Genomic DNA, 18,111 nt, shown 5'->3' on the forward strand with positions numbered 1-18,111 from the left:
TACCTTGATGCTATAGTTCTTTAAAGAAAGGGAGGCTGTCCGAAGGCTTCCCAAGCTTGGTCTCTCTCTCTGGCTCCCGTGGCTAATTACATGCGTCAGGGCACTAGTCCCTAACCCAACCCTGGGCTGCTTCAGGTCTTTATATTCTTGTCAGAACTTGGCCTTCCTGGCCTCAGCACCATTGTTCTCTCACTGGTTTCCATAGCCCAAGCCCACTGCATTGGATCTGGTTTCTGGGAGCCAGCCCTGTCCCAGCCTTCCTTGGGCACTAAGCCTGCTTTGGCTCTCTTATACCAAAAGTCTAGTTGGTCTAATAAAAGATACTATCTCTACTATGAGTTCTGATTCCTTTTGCCTCTAGACCAATACAGCTATAACCTGGATAATTTAAGATATTTAAAGGTGTTAATGTGTGGCCAATCCAGGGGTTGAGCACTTCAGGAACCACACGAAATTACCAAGTAACAAGGCCCTAAATGTCTGTTCAGCTACTTTGTTTAGGCTTTTAATTGTCCCGATAGCAGCTAGTCAAGGGTGTGGGATCCTTGTCATAAAATTTTGTTAACTGTTTGAGCTAAATATTCAGCTCCAGGGATAAACTTTCAGGGTATTTATTTTGTTTATTTTTAGAAGCTTTGTTTCCTTTTAATAACATAGAAGATTTTCTTCTTCTTCTGCACACGGGGTGTGTATAGAAGTTGCTTTTTTATTATTGGAAGTGCTTTATTACTGTGACTTAACAGAAGTGCATGGCTTTACAGCACCTTAAAAAATGGGTTGAGTGCTTTAAATTAACCCTTGTTAAATGCTTTAAATTAACACTTGTTAAATGAGGTGTTAAATTTGAAGCTGTATATTTTACAGCACTTTAGCAACCTACAGTGCTTTAAATAACTTCTGTATGCTGGTCAAATTTCTGACCAGTGGAGAAGCCCTAGGGAGCTGTGGAGCACATCCTGCCTCCTAATCTGGAAAGTGCAGGGAGGCTCAGACCCCTGCCCCACAACCAATGCACTTCTGTCATTTTTAAGAGCACTGTAACTTTATAGTGCTATAAAAAGTGCTTTATCTTACAATGTATTTGGAGTGCTCTAAATTACAATGCATGGAGCACTTCTATACACACCCAGGGGCTCTCTCCTGTCTCTCTCATCTAAAGCCGTCATTTATAATTAGTGGCAAGCAGACTATATGAGCTTTAACAACAAGATGGTGGCCGCCAATTAAGAGCAGAAATTATGTCTCCTAAGGGAGTCTCTGAAGTAGTGCTGAGTACAGCAAATCAGCACTGCTGTAAACTGCAGTACTACTTGTGATCCCCTAGCTGCTGCCTGAAGTTGATCCAGTTTCTTTTTGTAGTGGAAAACTACAGCTACATCAGCAGCACAGCACACTTTGCAGAATTAGCCAGTTTCCTTGTGCAAAGCTCTATTTTATGTGACTATCGCTTAAAGAGTTGTTAGGTTTTAGTGATAGACATGCAGGGTAAATTTTCTCATTCACTAAGACACCTGAGGAGGGCAATAGTCAGGTAAGAAGGTGGAAGAATGGATGAACTAACTTGGAATGGAGACAAGTAATTGAAAGCTAAGATGCAAACACGGTCATTGCCCCTCTAACCAAATCTGTATTCACAGCTTCTATTAATTATTATTTGTACCGTGATAACGCATGATGAGGATGAGAACCTAGTTGTGCAAGGTGCTGTATGAAACTCAAACTCAGATATCATTTAAATGCCAGTATAGCAAAACCACTCCATATTTTTATCCATATTTTGGTATCCCCAACAAACACAACCTGAAAATTGTTCCTGCTGTAAGGTCTTGGTGAATAATTCAGCAGTACATTGTCATAGGCTCTTTAGAGCATGAACCAAAAGCCGGTCTTTGTTTCTAAGATGTACTATTACTGGAAGACCCCATGGATGGAGTGGGGCAAAGAAAAACAATGTATTCAAAGCAATGGGCTAGTGGCATTATCTTTGAGCCATGTTCTGAATGAGTATGAGTGGGCAAGACTACACAGCCAGGGAAAAATGTGTTGCAACAATTGAAACACAAGATGAAGAGAGTTTGGATGCAATTTCTAGCTGTGTGGATTAGTTTGGATTAGAGAGATGTTAAGTAAAAAGAACCTGCAAGAATTTGGCAATGAATCTCTCTCTCTGTCTCTCTAGGGTCTCACATTCAGCTAAGCTGAAGGGAAGGGCCAGGTTATAGACAGACTCCGAGTGGTAAAGCAGACACTTGGTGTAAGAGAAAGGAAGTAGTGGGGAGGGTTTAGAAGAACAAATACAAGCTCTTTTTCATGCATGATCTTGAGTCACAGTCTTGGCCCAGGCCTAAAAGCTTGTACCCAGTTAGATGATCCAACACAGAGCATTGCATTATACCTTAGACTCAGTGGAAACTTAAACTTTCCTGCTGTTGCATGCAGCTATGTGCCTTGACACAGCTGAATTCTGTGCTCATTGCTGGTGGTGTCCCTGTAACCACAGGGAATGCTTCTGGTGCCTTCAGATGTAGCCACAGGTCAGTTGAGACATTCTTGACAAAGGCCAGCTGTAAATCCTGCATAGGGCTCCATGAGAGATCTAGTTGAGCTTGCATAGGAAAAGATGTGTCATCTCACTTTTGGAATTGGATTTTCCAGCCTGAGGCTTCCTGGCAGGCCTGGGATTGGCAGTGGCTTGGACACTGCCTTCCTGTTCTGGCAGATATCCTATTGCTGAAGGCCAGTTATCTAAGTTGAGCCAGAAGTGAATCTGCCCCATCTATTAGACTGGCTTTGGGAATGGAATGCATTGAAGGGGTTTTTTTGCTTACATAGCTCCACACAGGCTGAGAAGGAAAGCTGCCTGCTCTCTGCAGCTTCAGACTGGCCACTATTAAGAAGTCTGTGCAATAGCCACATGCCCTTTGATACTCCAAGGAATGTTGCTGATAGTGCCTCTGGCATTAGTCAGCTTATTTTATTTATCTGCCTGTTAGGAAGAAAAAGAGATGTTTGGCTGGGAGGGATAGAACAGACAGTGACAATGGACCTGGCTCTGGCTGGTGCAAAAAAAAATGTGTGCAGTGACAGATGGCTGCTACCTCAGAGAAGTGCATCAAAGACTTTAAATTATGGCCACCTAAGTGGACCGCAGATTTAAAAATACTAACAGTTCCTCCATCCTTCCTGATGGGGTGACAGATATAAACCACTGGAAGCAAAATCTAGTTGATACAATAGCTGGGCTGCTTTTTGGCAAGGTCACATTACATACTTTTGGCAGCAACAGGTCATTTGGAGAGAAACACAGTTGCAATTTGATGGCAGTGAATTCAGAGAAAGGAGAAGCCCCAGTGAGAATACCCTGGAGGACTTTGACTTTGCTAGAATTGTCCACGAGGTCCTCAAAGTTTCACCTGAAGTTAGGAATTGCTGGGATGTTGATGAAGGACTGCAGGATGCCATTGTGTATGCCAGTACCCCCAACTGAGAGTTGTATGGATAGCCCCAGGGAACTGCTGATGGACAATGTTTCACAAAAAAGGAGACAGCTGAGGGGTTGTTCAGCTCAAGTATTTATTCCTAATGTGTTTTTAGCACAGCATGCTCTACATTCTTTGACAAGCCTATCTGCCTTTCCTTGGGAAATGTATACATGCTGGTATTCATTCAAATGAATAGATACTTGCTTCTAAACAATTACTGAATGTAAGAGGTCTTGGTTACTAGTAGCACCAGGGCAGAAGAAGGTACACAGAGAAACTCAGCATCATAGAAAATTAGGCTTGGAAGGGACCTCATGAGGCCATCTAGTCCAACCCCCTGCTCAAAGCAGGACCACCCCCAACTATATTGTTGCATGCTGGGCTTTACTACCATGCTAGTCAGAAAGCTTTTCCTGATATCTAACCTAAACTTCCCTTGCTGCAACTTGAGACCCATGCTCCTGTTTCTGTCATCTACCACCACTGAGAATAGTCTAATTCCATCCTCTTTGGAACCAAATTTGCTATTAAGTACCCTCCCAGTCTTCTTTTCTCCAGACTAGAGAAGCTTCTCTAGTCTACCCTCAGCTTCTCTTCACAAGTCATGTCCTCCAATCTCCTAAGCATTTTAGTTGCCCTCTGCTGGACTCTCTCCAATTTGCCCACATCCTTTCTGTAGTGAGAGGCTTAAAACTGGAACTGAAGATATGGCCTCACCAGTGATAAATAGAAGGGAATAAACACTTACCTTGATCTGGCAGTGCTCCTACTAATGCAGCCCAATATACTGTTAGCTTTCTCTGCAACAAGGGTATTTGATCACTAATATATATGTTGCTTCATATATATTGCATGCTCTAGGTATGTGTGTGTGTAATGGTGGGAGGGAAAAACAGCAAACCATGACAAAAATCATGCCAATGATTGCCAGTTTTACCCAGAAATCCTATGCTATTTTTTTTACTCTCCAGGCTATTGAAAATAAATTCCTACTGATTTCTGTGGGAGTAGAATTAGGTCTGATATTATGATATTTAATTTGGGTTAAGTTAATAAACTAGGGACACAGACAAGGGGAGTGAGAGAATGTGAAACAGAGTCCTAATTTTATCATTTGGGAACTGCCATTAGGTAAGCCAACCCTATAGACTAGGGACAGACATTCAAAAAGCTTGAGCCTGAATTGATTCAATTTTTGCAGGTTAGTCTAACTTGGCTAGGCTAAACCAGTTTGTAACCACACAGACATCCCCTCTGGACTGAACAAATGCCAGCACATGCCTACAGTGGCTCAGGCTAGAAGCTGGTGGATGCTAAAGCAGCCATCCCTTCCTTTCTACAGTGCTGAGCTCAGGTGGGCATGGCCAGGCACCGGCAGGACACTCTGAATAGGGAGGGGTCCCCCCACCACGACCAGCTCAGCAGGGAATTGATAACACAGCCCATTAATTAATGGATTTCATAGACATTAGGCCTGGAAGGGACCTCAGGAGATCATGGAGTCCAGCCCTCTGCCCCAAGGGCAGAAAGTCAGTTGGGGGTCAAAGAATCCCAGAAAGCTAAGCCTCCAAATGCTTCTTAAAGGAGTCCAGAGTAGGTGCTTGTACCACCTCTGGAGGGAACCTATTCCAGGCTTTGGGGGCTTGGCCAGTAAAGAGGGTTTTCCTTATGTCCAGCCTAAAATGGTCTTGGAGGAATTTGTGACTGTTGGTCCTTGCCATCCTTTGGGAGGCTCTGGTGAACAGACATTCCCACAGATACTGATGCACATTCCTGATGTACTTATAGGCTGCCACCAGGTCTTCCCTAAGCCTGTGCTTTTCCAGGCTGATGAGTCCCATGGCTCTCAGCCTCTCTCCATAAGACCTGTTCTCTTGCCCTCTGATCATGTGTGTGGCTCTCCTCTGGACTCTCTCAAGCTTCTCTGCATCCTTCCTTAATTGTGGAGCCCAGATTTGGATGCAGTACTCCAGCTGCGGCCTCACCTAGGCTGAGTACAATGGGAGGATGACACCCTGAAATTTACTTGAGAAGCATCTATGGATGCTAGCCAGAGTTTGGTTTGCTTTACCAGCTGTGACATCACATTGGTGGCTCATGTTCATCTTGTGGTCAATCATGATCCCCAAGTCTCTTTCAGCGTTGGTGCTAGCAAGCGTAGCACTGCCGAGCCTATAAGCATGCTGTGGGTTTTTTTCCCCCCCCAAGTTGGAGTACCTTACATTTGTCAGTATTGAAAGTCATTAGGTTTGTATCTGCTCACTTTTTCAGCCTGTCCAAGTCAGCCTGGATCACCAGCCTGTCCTCCAGTGTGGACACTCTACCCTAAAGTTTGGTGTCACCAGCAAACCTGGCTAACTTAAGAAAACAACAGAGGGACATTGCCAGCTACCTGTTGATTCTGCCTTTGTCCTGTCTTCCACAGCATGGATTGTAGCTAGCATGCGGTCTGCTAGCTAAACTTGAGAGGTGTCTGTGTAAGACAGAGGAGACAGGGATGTCTGCTTAGCAGGGAGTGGTGAGGGGAGGGGGAGGAGAAGGGGGAAGCCAGGCAGATGCCTGCAGTCTCTGCCAGAGCTCCAGCCAGGGAGCAGAGGAGAGGGCCCAGCCCTGCTGTGGAGCAGAGGGCTCCGCCCAGCACAGAGAGCATACCGGGGTGCTGGGGGAGTCTAGTTTAACCCAGTAAGGGGTCTGGGACACACATTGTATAAACCGGTTTGACCCAAATCAGTTAAGTCTGATACTACATTCAACCAGGTTTATCACAAACCAGTTTCAGCCATTCAGAAAAAAAGGTTTTCCTTCATTTTTGTTCCTCTTCCTCTTTCATGTTGTTCAATTAGATTTGCATACTTAATGATTGTAGTTATAAGTATCTCTGTGCAAAAGGAGGTCTTCATTTTCCAGTGACTTTACTTATTATCCTCAGTTCTTTGGGATGTATGCTGTAGAATGGTTCAGGTTGTTTGCCTACTTTAAAAGGATGATGCACATTTTGGCTGCTACTAGGGAGGAATCACTTCTGAAAATAAGAGGATGTTATAAACTCCTGTACAGCTGCTGTTACCAGACTCCATATATTGTATATCAACTATATCTTATAGAATAGTATTGCCCTCTAGCACCAATCCAGGGCTGTGAGATGGTGTTTGCATAATACATGCTATAGATGTGAAGAGGACAAAGAGAGTGCCTATGGGTCTTAGTTTATATATAGCAATGTTATCTCTAGTGCAGTAGTTCTTCACCTTTTTATACTCAAGGCACCCCTTGTTAGACTCAAGGGACTCCTTAGAAATGCCAGCTCTTATTTTTCATTTTTTGACTACAGAAAAACACTAGAGCAATTTTTTCTGGTGTAAACAACTCAGAAACACATCCTGACCTGTTGTCTTTAACACTATGGATTTTTATTTGAAATCCCTAGGTTTTTCTTGTGAATTATATTTGCACACCTAACAGTGCTAACACTGCATGACACCCGTGGCTCCCTTGAAAGAGTCTCAATACACCCCAGGGTGCTGTGGCTCCCTGGTTGGTGATCACTGCTTTAGTGTTTACAGGCACAATACTGTTCCTGCTGGAATCAGTGGCAAAATTCCTACTGATTTCAATGGGACTGTAATTGGCTGATATTATAGCATATCTTGTATGTGACCTCTTGTACAATGGTGATTGAGGACGGCAGCACTGCTACTCCAAAATAACTGAAAAGTAAACTTAAGTCATGGGCTTTTGTTAGTATAACTTTCCTTCAGTTCCTATATTGCTCCCAAGATGATGCCTACTTGAAACCCCAGTACCTGTGATGATTGACAAAGGATGATAATGCCACTGGCAGGGATCTTGAATTTGATTTAATTTCAGATCCCCATTCTTGGGCATGTTTTAGTCATCTTCTGATAATGGAATACGTGCAACACATTTTGCACTTTGGTGACTTTCTCCAGGTGCAGCATTCTACTTCCCCCTTCCATTGTCTCCCCTTCCTCCGATGCTAATTGTACTGATCTTTATTTTAAGATGAAAGAGGTTTTTAAATTTTTTTTTTAAACCCTTTCACATCATCTTCCTTTAAATCCCATTTCTAAACCAGTGTAGATTGGGTTGGGAAATGAACATGTCCAACAATAGTCAACTTAATCCTAGGTGAATAACAGACAGATAAACTTCTTAGCAAGCACTTGTGCAAATTACCAGTGTTTGCATGAACATCAACAGGATATTAATTTTAAAAAAGCTTGTTAAAATCTTCATAAACAATGTCCCTTTGTATCCACCCCGCTCTGCCTTATTTCATGTATGCACATTCCCTTTACTCCTTTTACTGTACTGATAGTTCATCTTTAATAAATCAAAGGCAGTCCTTCCTACTTTGTCTGTCTGAGAATTTATTGAGTTATACTCTCACAATTCTGACATAAAGATGATGTGAGGTAGAAAGTGCCAAGAATAATTTTTTATTTACATGCATATTGGAAAATAAATTAAATTGTGTCATGATGAGTTTATCTGTTTTCCCCTTTCTCACCAAATAAGGGAGAGATGAGGCACAGGTTCTCTTTTTGTCCTCTAATTCTTCTTCCTCATGCATCATTCTCCAAAAGAGGCTGGTTTTCTGTCATCTCCAGAAGAGACTCCTTTGCACTTGTCTAGCCAAGACAGCTTCTAAAATGCCTCTTTGTTATGGCTTAGCACCCTGGTGACTCATCTGACATTGATATAAATGTTTCCCTTTACAATCTTCCCCTCCTAACTGTGTCTGATATGCTGACACCTGACAACTCCCCCATGCTCTGTTGCTGGAACACCTCCTGGTTCACTGGTCTTCCTTGTCATGCAATGAGGACTCAGCAGGAACTAAATGGTGTTGGCATATTTCTAGGTCTTGATTTGAAATTAATTGGTAAATTTGATTCCTTGGAGATGTCATAGAGATGAGAAAAGGCCAGTTAAGGGCAAATGTAAAACTCTCCAAAAGCCAACTGAAAATTGATGGGTTTGATTTTTCTATTACATACCAGTTGCCACACCTGCTAGTCACGTGAGCTTATTATTCGTCTTCTGTGACTTAGCACTGTTATGGACATGTGTCTATGTGGCACAGTTCTGAGCTGTGTAGAAATACCCAAGTAGGTTGAAAGATCCAGCACACATTTAGGAAGTAATATGTCTGCATTAAAGTGGTATTCTGTTTTGGTTGATATTCTCTACTTCTGCTACTTCACAACATTGCTCCATGTAGACAAGAAGTTCAGATAACTTGTCTTTGCTGTAGTGACTGACTTTTCTTTTGTGAGAGGTCTGAGAAGGCATGTGGCAATGAATAAGAGGAAAATTGGAAAGGAAAAGAGGACAAATAAAAGAAAATACCAAGACATTAACCTGTTCTTATCTTACATCCTAAATCCAAGGATGCAGTACTTAGCCAACTTAAAAGGGTCTAAATACAGCCTCTGACCATTCCTCTCAGGGCTTCCAAAATCCTCCTGTCAGCTTGCTTTTCTCAGCCTGCTTGGCTAGTGAACACTGAAGACAAAGCTATGATCTCTAAGCGGGCTTAAGTACCTTTGCTAGTCTGGCTATTAACATACATCACCCCTTCATTTCCCGGGGGCTCGCACTATGTCAGTAACTTCCTGACCCCTGAAGGTGCATATTTACTAGACTACAATCTTGCATCCTTTTACATATGTAGATTCACTAGCCTGATATGCTCTCCTGTATGATCATTTGATCAGGTAGGCATCAGGCATCTTTTAAAATGGAAATATATCATTGTTTAGCTAGACCTGCTTCTGCAGTCTTCACGGAGAACTATATACAAACCAAGTCAAATGTTAGTTCTTAGCCATTGATTCTTCTAAGTGTTAACAGCTGTTCTAGTTAATCACCTTCGAACTTACATGACCTTAGCTGAAATATAAAGATACATCAACGTTGCATTTATATAAAAATACTATAACACATACTGATATGAGAACAATAGAATTGAATACAGCTTCACACTAACTAGAAACTGTACACCCCGAGAATAAGCCTAATTTGAAAGAATATTCATGCAAGCACTCCATGATAAGCACTTAGACACAAGTCTTCATATTGCAGATGTAGAAAGCAAAATATGAACAGTAAACTCTCCATTTAGGAGGATGTGAAGGAATATATTTCTTTTTCTAATAAATTGTAACCCTGGCAACAGTGCTACCCATAGCCATATTCAAATTTTTGGGATCCTGGGGTGCCAATAGGTCTTGGCCTACTCCCACTTTGCCTACAGGCTGGGAGCACCAGTCATGGGAGTGCTTTCCTGTGGTTCTCCCTGCATAAGACCACACATTAAATAACTTTTTGAGATTGACAAATTCGACATCCCATAAATAACAAACAAAATATTTTCAGTGAGCTCGATAATAATTTATACCAGGAGGTAATGCCAATACTTATCATATGACAAAAGCAATTATGTTATCAACTTTAACACTCAGGCAACTTATAACAGGTACATACACATACACTTAGTCAGCCGTGTTGCCACAAAATCACTCTGCCTGCAGCAAAGTAGCCAACTGTGCAGTGGCTGCAGTGGAGCCCCGGGGAGCGGTGCTTGCTCTGCCTCAGAAGAGGGGTGGCAATGCCATCATTTGGGCAGAATATGGGGGTACCTGTCAGGACCTCAGGTGTGGCTGCTCCAGAGACCAGGGTTTCTTCTCTAGTCCAGTCTTTCCTAGATGCCTGCTGTGAGGGCGCGGCATTAGGGGCGGCCGTGAGCTCCCTAGCGCCGCCTACCATCACATTAGGGTGACGTAGCACCCTCAGAACCTCGCCCGCCACGACTTTGATGGTTAAATATATAATGTGGAGGCTGCCAGTTTCCCTAATGGATGGTCTTGTTGTTCGTCCCTATTCCCGACTGGGGATTCGATATGCGTCCTGCCTCAAGGGCAATGCGTGCCTCCAAGCCTCCCCCTCAGCATGCCCCAAGCCTCGCAGCTGTTCTGGGGGACGCTTGTATGGTCCCTCGCCCCTCGGGTGCCCTTGTTCTCACTCTCGGGCACCGGGGCTCTTCGCCCACCTGGCGCCTCCTTGGGTTGGGCCCCAATCCCTAGCCCGTTCCCCGCGCCCTGGGCCTGTCACGCTGGTGCCCAGCTACTTGCTGGCGCCTCCTGGGTCGGCTCGCCAGCGCCGCTCACTACCGGCGCCCCCTGGGCCGGGTTCTAGCCGGCGCCTGGCTAATCGCCGGCTCTGCCTTGGAACGGGAGTGTTTTCGCCACCCTAGTCTTGGCGCCCTTGGGCCGGCCCACTCTTGCCGCCCTAGTCTCAGCGCCCTTGGGCCGGCCCAAGGGCGCCGAGACTAGGGCGGCGGTAGAGCCGAGATCCGGGCGGAGGGAGCGTGCCGGCCCGCTCTCGCCGCCCTAGTCTCGGTGCCCTTGGGCCGGCTCGCTCTCACCGCCCTAGTCCTAGCTCTTCCGCCGTCCTAGTCTCGGCGCCCTCAGGCCGGCGCTGTCGCTGTCCTAGTCCCAGCGCCCTTGGGTGGCTAGCTAGGCTGCTCTCGCCGCGCTAGCCTTAGCTCTATCGCCGCCCTAGTCTCGGCGCCCTTGGGTGGCTAGCTAGGCCTGGCTATTCGGCCCCTCTCTGGGGCCTCGCCCCTCAGGGGCCTCTACCACGCTCCCTGCGCTTCGCCCCTTTGGGCTTCCCCACTTGGGGCCGACACGCCACGCGCCCCGTGCCCGGTCTCTGCCCCACTCCGGGGCCTTGCCCTCTCGGGGCTGACTCCGCGCCTCTTGCGCCCTGTCTCTGCCCCGCTCCAGGGGCCTTGCCCTCTCGGGGCTGACTCCGCGCCTCTTGCGCCCTGTCTCTGCCCCGCTCCAGGGGCCTTGCCCTCTCGGGGCTGACTCCGCGCCTCTTGCGCCCTGTCTCTGCCCCGCTCCAGGGGCCTTGCCCTCTCGGGGCTGACTCCGCGCCTCTTGCGCCCTGTCTCTGCCCCGCTCCAGGGGCCTTGCCCTCTCGGGGCTGACTCCGCGCCTCTTGCGCCCTGTCTCTGCCCCGCTCCGGGGCTAAACACCACCCTTATGGGCAGGGGTCTGTAACCCCGCACACTGCGTCTCCCTGGCGCAATATAATGCCCAGCAGCACCGACACTAGTGCCCCTGGCACTGCGCCTCAACTGGGCACTGAGAACCCCCAAGCTGTTGGGGAGCTCCCCTGAGGCCTCCTCGCTTCCCTACAGCCTCACCCGGTCCTCCGGTGTAAACTGCAACTTAAACTCCAGCCCTCTGGCTGCAACATAAACAGAGGCTCCACACGCCTAACAATAACTCCAAGCCCTGCCAGGGCTCTCAGTCCTACCTGCAGTCAGGGTGATCTTGTTCCCTGCATCATCGCAGCCAGTTAGGGTGGCAAGTCTGCAACCACTAACTCCGGCCACTCAGCTCAGCCACAGAGCTCCTGCTCCTGTGGCAGCCAGAAGGGAACTGTGTCTCAGGCTCTGGCCTAAGCTGGTTATAAAGGCCTGGCCCTGCCCCCTTCCGGCCATGTGACCACCTGGTTGCCCTGGCAACCAGGCACCTGAGCTGCCTGGGTGATTGACAGCTCTGCCAATCACCCTCTCAATCACGGGGCACCTCTGTGACTCCGTGACACCTGCAATCAAAGACAGCATTCCCCAGACACTTTCCAAAGCAGCTCCCCTGTGTTTGGCACCTGGAGTGCCCCTTCTCAGCTGTACTTTATTGAGCTCTCCTGGAGCTCCCACAGCTGCAATTCCCTACTGCTTTCTCTAGCTCTCCCAGAAAACCTCCTCTAGCAACCCCTGTCCCTGATTCCCTCCAGTGACTCCCTGCACCCAGGGATCTTAAGAGTGGGGAGGGGAACCTATTTGCATAACCCCTGATCCTTCAGTAAAGGATACCATACAATCCTGGGTACTCATTAGCTGGTGGCTCCTTGGCCTTCAGTAGCAGCTCACTCAGTCACAATTCTTCTGCCAGTCATCCTCTCAGAAGCAATTGTCCTGGTAGCAGCCTCCTCAGAAGCAGCCCTTCTCTGCACAGCCTCAGCCCCGCTTTCCCCAGCTAGTCTCCCCTGTTTCTTTCTGGGCTTCCTGCCCCGGAGTTACAGCTGTTTAACCATGTGCATGCATTCTGTGTGCACAGCTTGCTGCAGATCCTTGTCCCAAGAGTGCAAACACCCTGACTGAGCTTGCAAGTTCTGAGAAAACCCTTCAGCGCCTTTACATTCTCCCCTGTGTTTGAGTTTACTGTCCCCAGTAACTACCATAATAGGAAGTAGTTTTTTATCTTTTCCAGGGTTGCAGTACAGGGGTTTCTGAAACAACACCTGGGGCATCATAAGTGAGTTTTTTTACTGGCTTCACTACTCAAATAGGTCTAGAGGTATGTGGGAAGGGTGGTGATGCCAGCTCCCCCATGGGTTTCTCTGGCCCTGGAGAGGGTTGGCTCCTGACTGGTTCTTTGTCATCTAAATCCTGGGCCTCCTCCATAAAAGCAGGTTCTGGGGACCTGCTGACTTCACTTCCTGGGCATTGGGGTCATTGGTTGAAATGAGGTTGTCAGCCTCCTTGTGCTTGTGGTGAATGGTACTCCCCAGTGCTCAGATCAAGACCCCCTGAATAATCTTCGTTGGACTCACTGTCCAAGGCATTCCTCTGGCTCTGGCCTGGCAAACTATGGGTATCTGGTGATTTTGTCCAGGTCCTAAGTCACTGGTTTGGCAGAGAGTGCTGCCTCTCTGAGCCTGGCAAAGGCCCACTAATTCCCCTATGGGCAGTAATAAGTTGCTGTGTACAGTCCTTTCTATACTGGGTCCAACCTCAGGCTTTATCTTATATACAGGCAGATTCCCCATCTGCTGTATTATCACTTAGGGAGTTGCTCTTCATCAGTTGGCTATTTTATGCTTGCCAACCACTATCATGTTTCTTAAGAGACAGTGATCATCGCTTGCTGGAATTCACCATCCAGCGTAAGGTGGCAAAGGGCTGCAGCAAGGCAACAGCCCTAGACTTTAGGAGGGCTGACTTCAACAAGCTAAGGAGGATAGTTGGGGAAGCGCTGAGGACCCAGAGGGGAAGGGAATCAGATGTCGAAGGTGAGTGGTTGCTCCTTAAGGAGACGATCCTCCATGCCCAAAGGGAGGTAATCCCAACAAGGGTCAAAGGGAGCAGGAGGGCACATAAACCCCCATGGCTCACTAAGAGCATCCGGGAATGTCTCCTTGCTAAAAGGGAGGCATATACCCAATGGAGAGATGGGGTCATCGCCAAGAAGGACTATGTTATAGTCGCCCGAGGATGTAGGGGGGCAGTCAGGAGGGCCAAGGCAGAGTTGGAGATAGGACTAGCTTCCCGGATCAAGGACAATAAGAAGTCCTTCTTCAAATACATAGGGGGTAAAAAGAGGGTCCCGGGTAATGTGGGGCCCCTGCAGGACACGATGGGCAACTTAGTCATCACGCCAGATGACAAAGCTAACATATTTAACGATTTCTTTGCCTCTGTCTTCCTAAGTAGGGACCAGTTCAGCCACCTCCCTGCTGGGCCCCCCTCGGGCCCCGAGAGAGACACGCCTGGGCCAAGGGTTAGTGAGGAGTTAGTTAGGGTACTTCTGGAGAGGCTGGACGTGTTCAAGTCCGCTGGTCCGGACGATCTTCACCCTAGGGTTCTACAGGAACTGGCTGAGGTCATTGTGGGACCCCTGGCACGGCTCTATGAGCACTCGTGGTGCTCTGGCGAGGTGCCGGAGGACTGGAAGAGGGCCAATGTGGTCCCTATCTTCAAAAGGGGAAAAAAAGAGGACCCGGGAAATTACAGGCCAGTTAGTCTGACCTCAATCCCGGGTAAGCTCTTTGAAAAAATTATCCTGGCACACATCCAGGAGGGCCCTGCGGGGGAATGCATGCTCAGGGGCAACCAACATGGGTTTATCAGTGGCAGGTCTTGTCAGACCAACCTGGAGTACTGCGTCCAGTTCTGGGCGCCACACTTCAAGAGGGACGTGGACAATATGGAAAGAGTTCAGAGGAGGGCCACTCGTATGATCAGGGGTCAGCAGGGCAGGCCTTATGAGGAGAGGCTACGGGACCTGAACCTGTTTAGCCTCCACAAGAGAAGGCTAAGGGGGGACCTTGTGGCCTGCTACAAACTGGTCAGGGGGGATCAGCAGGTATTGGGGGAGTCCCTGTTCCCCCGTGCGCTGCCAGGAGTGACCAGGAATAACGGTCACAAACTGGCGGAGGGTAAGTTTAGATTAGATATTAGGAGGCGCTACTTCACAGTCAGGGTGGCTAGGGCCTGGAACCAGCTTCCAGGGGAAGTGGTGCAGGCTCCTAGCCTGGGGATTTTTAAAAGGAAGTTAGATGAGCACCTTGCCGGGGTCATCTGACCCCGGTGCTCTTTCCTGCTAAGGCAGGGGGTCGGACTAGATGATCTACCTAGGTCCCTTCCGACTCTAGCTACTATGAAACTATGAAACTATGAAGAGCGCTCGGTCTCCTGGCTGTAACCTTTGAGTGCATACCCGAAGGTTATACCTTGCTTTATGATGCGCTGTCTTTCTATGGGCTGCCTTCTGTGCTAGCTGGTATGCTTGGCAAAGCCTTTCTTGTAACTTTGCTACATATTCATGATGAGTGACATACTCTTCCTGATTTGGCATTAGTCCAAAGCATAAATCAATGGGAAGACAGGGTTCCCGCCCAAACATCAGTAAGTAGGGATTGACACCAGTAGCATCATTTTTTTGCTGTTATATGCATGAACTAAAAATGCAGTGTCCTGACTCCAGTAGGCTTTTTGTTTTGGGTGGAGAGTTCCCAACATATTTAGCAAGGTTCTGTTAAACTTCTCTGGCTGAGAATTTCCTTGTGGATGATAGGGTGTGATTTGCGACTTTTTGATCCCATCTAGTTGCAAGACCTCTCACAGCAGCCACCTCTCAAAGCCCCTCCCCTGATTTGAATGGATCCAAGCATGGAGGCTATACACAGAAAAGTATTTATTCCATAACACTGTGGCCATGGTGGAAGCTTTCTGATCTTACGTAGGATAAGCCAGGAGCAGAGAGGAGAGGAGGGAACTGGGCACACGTGCCTCCCTGCACACACGTGCACCACACAAAAATATAAATAAATAGCAATGTATAAAATGGTGTCGACGCAGAATACTGCTAGGGTCCCTGCCAGGGGGGGTGCCGCCTACACGGGGCTTGTCTGAGGCCTCCACCCAGACAAAGCCCATGGGGGAGCTGGCATCCCCCTGCCCCCTGGCCTGTGGGGGATGCCCAGCGTGGCTGGGGGGGCAGGGAATGGGGGGCCCCAAACCTGTCCTGCAGGTGCCCGACTTAGGGCCCTGGAGGTGCAGCTGAGGGAGCTCCAGGAGGAGGTTAGCAGGATGAGGGGAATCAGGGAGGCAGAGGATGAAATTGAGAGGTATTTTCTCTCCCTGCAGGGCCATGCATCCAAGGAAGAAGCACCCTGGGAGGTGCCCACCACAGCAGAGTGGCAGATGGTCCCCTTCAGAAGCAGGGCTGCTCACAGCAGAGCAGTACCAGTTCCTCCAGTCTGACTGGAGAACAGGTATGAGGCCCTGATGACACTGCAGGAGAAGGAAGAAGAGGAGGAAACCTCTGGAGAGGAGGCTACTGTACACTCCCCACACTCTCAACAGGCTGAAGGAGCTAAGCAGACCTGGAGGAAGAAACATAGAGTGATCATCATAGGCAACTCCATCCTGAGAGGTACAGAGGGTCCCATCTGTCTCCAGGAGCCTTCAACACATGAGGTCTACTGCCTGCCCACAGCAAAGATTCAGGATGTGACAGAGATAATCCCAGCCATTATCCAACCCACTGATTACTACCCCATGGTCCTAATCCATGTGGGCACTAATGATATGGCCAGGAGAAGCCCTGATCACCTGATGATGGACTACCATGCTCTGGGGGGCATGCTGAAGGAGATAGGGGCACAGGTGGTATTCTCTTCTGTCCTATCAGTGAGCGGACGTGGAAGACGATGTGAGACCTGCATCAGAGAGGTCAATTTGCAGCTTCAGGAATGGTGTCTCGAGGTGGGCTTCAGCTTCCTAGACAACGACCCACACGTCAGGACGAGAGACACGCTCAGGTGGGATGGGCTTCACATTTCCCCCAAAGGTAAGTATGTGTTCTCTTCTGGGTTGGCTGATCTCCCCCAGCGGGCTTTAAACTAGGCTTATTGGGGGAAGGGGAAGACAAGGGCGGAGGAAGCTTTGGACCACTAAATCAAGCATCACCCACAAGAACAGCCCAGCCTAGACCGACGACAAGCAGAAAAAATACCTAGGTAAGCAACAGGGGCCTGAGTAGTACTGCGATTAAGGGGGCAGTGCATGCATCTTCAGGAGGTCTCAAATACCTATACACTACTGCTCACAGTATGGGGAACAAGCAGGAGGAACTTACCTTCCTACTAGCTGACACCAACCCAAACACAGTGGGGCTCCCTGAAACATGGCAGGACCCAATGCATGACTGGGTGGTGAATATCAAGGGTTACAGGCTGTAGAGGAGGGATAGGACAGGGAGGAAGGTGGGTGTGTGGCACTCTACGTCAAGGAGAAATACACATCCTCAGTGAATAGCACTGGATTAGAGGAGGGGCACACTGAAGTGGTCTGGGTTAGAATATAAGGAAGTTGAGGGGAAAGGGACTTAACAGTGGGGGTCTACTACAGACCACCAAATCAAGGGGAAGAGCTAGACCAGGAATTCTTAAGTCAGCTCATGGAGGTAGTTAGCTCAAAGGACGTGGTCATCATGGGTGACCTAAACTTTCCAGACATCTGCTGAGAAGAGCAGTCATCCAGGTCTGACCGCTCGTGTAGGTTCCTAGCTGAGATATAAGACCTCCATCTAACCCAGGAGGTGCACAGCCCCACCAGAGGAGACACTTTGTTGGATCTGGTCCTGGCCATGGGCGACAACCTGGTAAGGGGTCTGCGGGTGCTTGATCACCTGGGTGACAGTGATCATCACCTGCTGGAATTCATCATCCAGCACAAGGTGGCAAAGGCCTGAAGCAAGGCAGCAGCCCTGGACTTCAGGAGGGTGGATTTCAATGAGGTAAGGACAGTAGTCAGAGAGACACTGAGGTCCTGGAGGGGAGGGGAGTCGGGTGTCCAAGAAGAGTGGTCGTTCCTTAAGGAGACATTCCTCCAAGCCCAAAGGGAGGTAATTCCAACACAGACCAAAGGGGGAAAGGGGGCACAAAAGCCCCCATGGCTCACCCAAAGCATCCAGGAACATCTCCTAGCTAAAAAGTAGGCATACACCCAATGGAAGGAAGGGGCCATCATCAGGGAGGACTATACCTCTGTTGCTCAGGGCTATCAGGGGGGTGGTTAGGAAGGCCAAGGCAGAGATAGAACTGGAACAAGCTACCTATATCAAGCACAACAAGAAGTCCTTTTTTAAATACATAGCGGGTAAAAAGAAGGTACTGGGTAATGTGGGGCCTCTGAAGGACACGCTAGGAAATCTGGTCTTCTCACCAGACAGCAAAGCTAACCTATTAAACAATTTCTTTGCCTCCATTTTTCTGAGCAGGGACCGGGTCACCCCCCACACTGGGA

At 48.2% G+C, this 18,111-nt stretch overlaps 1 protein-coding gene across 1 annotated transcript; it reads left to right on the forward strand.

Annotated features, from left to right (window-relative positions):
- Positions 1-15,987: 15,987 nt before the first annotated feature.
- Positions 15,988-16,710, forward strand: LOC149873090 (uncharacterized). The gene has a single exon (XM_090031443.1). It carries the CDS (start codon positions 16,090-16,092, stop codon positions 16,708-16,710), a length of 621 nt encoding a protein of 206 aa, XP_089887569.1. The 5' UTR covers positions 15,988-16,089.
- The last annotated feature ends 1,401 nt before the right edge of the window (positions 16,711-18,111 follow it).

This window comes from Crocodylus siamensis, chromosome 1 (genome assembly GCF_052110815.1).
Source record: "Crocodylus siamensis isolate JL-2025a chromosome 1, ASM5211081v1, whole genome shotgun sequence".
Lineage (NCBI taxonomy): Eukaryota > Metazoa > Chordata > Crocodylia > Crocodylidae > Crocodylus > Crocodylus siamensis.

What these genes read in the sequence shown, in the direction of transcription:
- LOC149873090 (XM_090031443.1), top strand. Translation starts at nt 16,090, where the DNA reads ATGACACTGCAGGAGAAGGAAGAAGAGGAGGAAACCTCTGGAGAGGAG.